At 44.5% G+C, this 6,367-nt stretch overlaps 1 protein-coding gene across 4 annotated transcripts in view; it reads left to right on the top strand.

Annotated features, from left to right (window-relative positions):
* The first annotated feature begins 3,620 nt into the window (after positions 1 to 3,620).
* Positions 3,621 to 6,367, top strand: part of ZFC3H1 (zinc finger C3H1-type containing) — a 41,840-nt gene continuing 39,093 nt past the window's right edge. For all 4 annotated transcript variants that reach the window (XM_027889083.1, XM_027889082.1, XM_027889084.1 and 1 more), the window contains exon 1: positions 3,621 to 4,244. In XM_027889083.1, the coding sequence (XP_027744884.1) occupies positions 3,656 to 4,244 (589 nt within the window). In that variant the 5' untranslated portion in view covers positions 3,621 to 3,655. The remainder of the gene's footprint in view (positions 4,245 to 6,367) is intronic.

Genomic DNA, 6,367 nt, shown 5'->3' with positions numbered 1-6,367 from the left:
TTTATTTTGAAGTTGGATGTTCCCTCTTGGATAGAAACTGCTCTCTTCTTTGGAAGATTTCACACATGTTTCTGTTAAAAAAAAAAAGGGCAAAAAGAAAATCCAGAAGAAACAGAACAATAAAATGACATGAAATTGTGCAACTACTGTAGTGCCAAATTATGGATTAACTGAACATTGTGTCAGCTGCCACAGGCAGAACACAGGAACAACCACAAAACCGGGAAAGAAATGCAAAGAATACATTTACTTTTGTTACCTCACCAGCTGGGGGATCTCCCTTGAACCTGTGACACTTGCAATGCAGGAAGAACAAAAACAATCATACCATTAGCTTCAATCAAATCTTACAGTACCAAAAAATAGAAAATGTATTTTATATTCTGAAATGTGGCCCAGTCCTCATAACTTATATGGGGCTTCTGTAAAAACAAAGTTCACTTTACTTCTTATAATTGAATGGTAAACATATTAGTAATTTTCTGCTTCAGACTTCGAAACAAATAAAATTCCATGCTCCAGTATTAAAATGTATGCTTTCCTACATTTTAAATTATTCCATTTGTACTTTACTGAAAAAATTGTCAGTATTTAGTACAAAAATTTCTTCTTCAGCAGCAATATGTTTCAAAGACATAAAGTCAAATTCAGCTAAAATAATTTTTTCTCTTAAATTTACACATTTTTACAAGTAACAAAACCTTACAAAATTTTTTTATCTATTATCCATGCCATAAGCAAGAAAGTTTCTTAATGTTTTTCTATTTCAATGGCAGCTCCCTTGCAGTTTTCATATGCTTATGACCTCTGTTCAAATGTGTAGGTACCAAAATCATCAGAAAAACACATTCTTTTCACAGGTGTCATTTTATTCCCTTTACAGAAAAGAATTTAAACCTATAATTTTTTTAATTGACTATGGTGGATCTGCTTCTTCCTGAAAATTCAGAATTACTTGCCTGATAACCCTGGATGATAGCAAAAAGCAGGCAATATCAGATGACTGAAATGAAAGAAGGGACATAGGATACGACAGGCTATGCAAAACCACTGGAAGATTCTCAGGATCTTCTTTTACAGATGGTTAAGTGCCTGAGAGAGATATTTATAGTGCAGATCATATAGCATTGTTGAATAAATACAGCAGGCTTGTGGAATGAACCATAGGCAAACAGACAGAAACAACAGTGGGAATACCCACGTCAGGTTAATTTCCCATAAAACAGCTGCTGTTTTGCCAATACCAATTTTCCTTCCCAGTCTAAAGGATACCAATACTAATTTGCTACTGGTGTGTGAAAACACTTAGAAATAAAGGTAACTGTACAAAGCAAACTGAAATCAGATAGGTGAAGTTCTGGGGATGTCCAAGTACGCAAATGCGTGCTAGGAGGGGAATTTCTGCAGCTTACATGTAGTGATACTGAAACTTCTTTGTGATTACAGTGGATTAGATTTCAGACATGGACATAAGCACCTAGCAATGTTTAGGATTACCTTCTTGACCTCCACCTGCTACTTCAGAAAGTTTTCAGTAGGTCTTATGTCATATTTGCATATGTTTTAGTGCTGTGGCATATGATTCCTAGAGATCCCAATTATTTAAACAGAAGTACTGATACAAATAGCACACTGCTACAGAATGATAGATACCTGGGGGGAGAGAAGGGGGGAGGAGGGAAGCAACAAACTTTGAACTTGCTTCATTTTTCCCTGTAAATATCTTCACAGAATCTACACTTTTTTAAACAGAGGACATTAGAGAAATTTAGAACATGAGATGCACATTCCATTACTCTACCCTGATTGTATGAAGTCAAGTCATATTTTGTGCAGTTAGGTCAAAAAAAAATAAAGGTGAAAAGTGTTTTGAGCAAAGAAAAGTAATCTTGCTTGGCACAACATTTTGGTCTTTACAAAGCATATACGTTATCCACTCTCTGTTCTAGTTGGATTTAAAGAAAATCTAGAGAGAAAGGCAAAGAAGAAAAAAAAATAATAACACGATCTTGAATTTTATTTTGGTGCTTGTGATTTTATAGCATATTATTCACTAAAAAACCCCACCAAAACACCTTAATGATTCACCTTCAGGAAAAGCACAAAGAAGCAGCCTTCTTTCTCCAAGTTTGAGAACCATGGCAAATCTGCAAAGACATTTAGCATATGTGACAACTGAAAAGAAACTCTCAGGGACTGTGCTAGAAGTTTAGAAAGTCAAGTTTTGTGAATTTTCCTGGAGACACCAATCCCAATTAGAAAGGCTTTATTTAAAATTAGGTTTCTCCTTCCATGCCAAAAACACATCAGTCAGCATTCTTCTGGGAGGATGCTGCATCCCTAAACAATGAACAAGGTAGTGTTGCCTAAAATCAGCACCTAAAAGAAACCTCTGAAACTCAATCTATGAGTTTTAGTAGGCAGGCTTTCTCGTATTACAGCATGCTGGATGATTTCATCATGCTAGATGGTCTGGTAATCATTTTGCCAATGTTAACACAGAAGTATCTTTGCTATAGCTTATAAGTTTGCATTGCTTGAGTATTCATTGTCATTCCCTGCATTCCTGTTACATATTCCTGACTTTTGCCAACACTTATTAGCATATATACATATCATAAGGTCTCTGAGGGGCTTCACCAAGGGTCTGTGGAGGTCTGTTTGGAGCCCCCAAAATTCTGAGTAGCTGCCTTATCAAAGTCTTCAAGACAATACACCTGGTTATAGAGTGACTCAGTGTTGCCTGCCTGGCTGCTTCAGTTCCCTTCTTGTTTCTTTATTTTGCTTGGCTGGTTTCTTGAAATGGACGCTTTCCTTACACAAGATGGTATGTTTCTGTTGTAAGCAGTACTAGTTCTCAAAACTCTGTTTTGAGGAGCAACAGGATACTACTTTGAGATATAAAAATAAAACAAATGCTTCAAGGCATTTATGTAATTGCTTTACCCTCTCTAGTGCTCATTTGTCACTTGTCACAAAAGCCAGTAGGGCCAATCTGAGTTTCCAAGAAGTTATGGGTCTGGACAGCTTCGCATAAAACTCTTTCTTAAAAATTCTAACAGCGCTTTAGCTGCTGCGAGGGCGCTGGGGGGTTAATGTCTGAACATCGGCTGTTTTCCCTTCTTCAGAAGCCTCGGTACTGTTTGGGGGAGGGGGGCAGCAGGGCAAGGGCCCCACTGAAGGAGAAAGAGTAAATAGCACCTACAATGACCACCCAGGAGGCCCCAAGCCTTGAAACACGGTGGTTGGCGCAGCGCGGACGGCACTCAGGGGAGCTACCACTGACACTCCTGCGGCCGCCACGCATAGCGGCCTCCCCACACAGCGCGGTGCCCTTCGTCAAGATGTCGGCCTCCCGCCTTGCCTCCTCTACCAAGATGGCGGGCGCTACCCCGATTGGCGCCCGTCCCCCGCCGCCGCCACGCTATAGGCTGAGCAGCCGGCTTTCCCCGCCCCCTGCCTCGCCCTGTCTGGGTGTGCGAAGAGAGAACTACATTACCCAGGATGCCCCGCGCGAGGGGAGTTGCCCCACCCCTCCTCTTATGCAGCACGGCGCTGTCCCCTCCCCGGCCGGAGGGACGGGGCGTGGTCTCGCGAGAGCTGGCGCGGGCCGGCGGGGGGGCGCAGGGCGCGCCCGGACCGTTGTGGTGGGTCCATGGCGGCCGCGGAGGCGGCGACCGCGCCCGACCCCAGCGGGCTCTCCCCGAAGGAGGAAGGGGAGCTGGAAGACGGCGAGATCAGCGACGATGACAACAATAGCTTCGGGCCCTGCGGCGGCGGGTCCGAGTCCGGCGGCAGCCTCGGCGGCGGCGGCGGCGGCATCAGCAGCAGGCCGTATTCGAGGCGCCGGCCTCCCCCCGGGCTCCACGGGAACGGCTTCGTGTCCTCCTCCCCCGGGCGGCCCTTCCCGCGGTCCCGGCACCAGCCCCCGCCCGACACGGGCCACGGGCACGGCCACGGCGGGTACCGGCCCAAGGACTCGTTCCGCTCCCACCCGCCCGCGCCGCGGATGCCGCCGGGCTCGCACTCGGAGCCGGGCCCCCGGCTCTCCTTCTGGGAGCGCAGCCACAACGCCCTGGACCGGTTCCGCTTCCGAGGCCGGCCGTACCGGGGCGGCGGGCGCTGGGGCCGGAGCCGAGGCGGCAGCGACCGGCCGGGCAACCCTCCGGGAAGGCCGCCCGGAGGGGGAGGTGGTGCCGGGTTCAGTAGCAGCCAAGGCTGGAGGGAGCCTTCGCCTCGGAAGTGTATCCTTGAGACCTCAGGGGGAGCGGGGGCGGGGGAGCCCGAGCTTCTGCGGTGGGCCTGGGTGTGGCTGTGCCGCGCTACGTGGCCGAATGCTCTGGGAAGGGGATGCATTTCTCTCCTGCTCTGGAAGGGGGATTCCCGCAGCGATAACGGAGAGGGAGGTTCCTGTGCCAATCGCGAGGGTTGGCTGGGGCAGCTAGCCTTGCTTCTCAAGGCTGCTGGGAAGCCGGATTACCGTCGTGACCTGGCTTGTGACTTGGCCGATCGGTCCCGTGTAAAAAAAGCGTAGCCTGGGAGGAAACCTTTGTCGATTGTATCCCGGGTGGCTGCTTTTGTAGCCCGAAGTGCAGATATTGTGAAGCGGGGTCAGTCTTTGGTTCGGCAGTTTTAATGTATGTAATTAGCGTTACAATTGTAAAGCTAAAACCCTAAGCTTGTTAATTTCCCATGTTTGGCAAAGAAGGATCTACTGTTTTTTTTTTTTTTTTTTTTTTTATTTTTGCCTCTTGCTTTTCAGAGGCTGTTACACGTAGGTTTAGCTATGTTGAACTGGGTCTGCACACACGAAATGTGTTTTAAGTGGGCATTCAAAGGAAAACCATACCCAGCATTCCTTGTAGGATGTTCTCTACTGATTGTTCTTAGAGTTGTTTAGGAGTGAAAATGTTGGGAGAAGCTCCCCAGATTTTTCTTTTTTACTGTAAGAAAAAATGGAAAAAAACATTGCTGAGTGTAGCTTGGGGCAGCCTGGTTACTTGATGTAACTTCACTGTTGTCTAACTGAAAACGTAGACAAGTGTAAATGTAGACAAATGTAGACAAGTGTAAAAACCACTGAAAGAGATGGTGGTTAAATCCTATTCTCCAGAATTTTACAGTGTTTTATTGTCCACCATACCAATAGTCACAGGACATGTGTTTACTTGACTGTGCTGGTTGATCCTGGGAGCAGGAATTTTCCCAACTGTGGCAGTACTAATGGCTTTAAAAACTACTCCTTGGATCCTTGTGTTCTTTCAGATACAAGATTATTTATCCAAGGTCTTTTTTAAATTTGTTTAAATGTGGATGGAATATGTAAACTAGCGATAGAGGTGCTTTTATTTAATCTCATCTGGTACAGTTACAGCATTACCGAAATCTTCATTGGAACTTTCCATTCAAGGGTGCTATCTTCAGTGGCAGCAAGTGAAGAACTGCTTTGCCCAAGGTTGCACAGTAAGATTTTAAGGCTCGTAATTTGCGTTGTTGCTCTGAGTAGCTGAAGATGGTTACTTTCTGCCTAAAGAGTAATTTTCAGAGTAATTTTCAAAGTAATTTTAAGGGCAAATGTATCTGTTGTCCTAAACAGACCCTGGAATGTTTGTTAATATTGATGCATAGTGGTCTCCTGGCTTTTAATGAAAGGAACTTTTAGAAACCACCAATTCTATTTTCAAACTGAAAGCTGAAAATGAGGAAGTTTGAAGTATTTTTATTCCTGATACTTAAGATACACTCTTCTGTTTAAACGTGATAGAGAATGTTCTAATATTATTACTCTTTAATAAGTGAATATTCGATTGTTTGTGGATCGTAAAGTTAAAGAAGGCCCATGATTTTCTCTTGATACAAGTTCTCTTCTGTGTTTTTCATATCCTTGCCGCCTAAAGGAGTCAATATTAAAAATTCCTAAATATTAAGATATCTCCATATTGCTAATGTTAATGGAGTAGTGATGTAGTTTATTGGCATGTGATTTCAGAAGAGACTTTCATAGCAGCTGGTACAGGGAGGCTCATGGCCAGTAATGGTATTTGAAGTCCCCCAGGAAAGTAAAATGTTTAAGAGGCTGAGTCTTGGTTTTGGCTGGGAAAGAATTAATTTTCTTAGTAGCTGATATAGTGCTATATTTTCGATTTAGTACCAGAATAAAGTTGGTAACACAGAGATGCTTTAGTTTTTGCTGAGTAGCACCCACACTAAGTCAAGGACTTCAGTGTTCCATGATCTTCCAGCGAGGAGGTGCAGAAGAAGAAAGTAGTGAGCAAAACTGAGACTCAGACTTGGGCAAAGTCATATTCCATTCCACAGAATGTCTTGCCCAGTGTATAAACTGGCTGGGAGCCACCGGTATCTGCTT

This window comes from Empidonax traillii, unplaced genomic scaffold (assembly GCF_003031625.1).
Source record: "Empidonax traillii isolate 1590-97213 ecotype Southwest subspecies unplaced genomic scaffold, ASM303162v1 scaffold252:size1141739, whole genome shotgun sequence".
Classification (NCBI taxonomy): Eukaryota; Metazoa; Chordata; class Aves; order Passeriformes; family Tyrannidae; genus Empidonax; species Empidonax traillii.
This window is presented reverse-complemented; position numbering and strand designations above follow the sequence as displayed.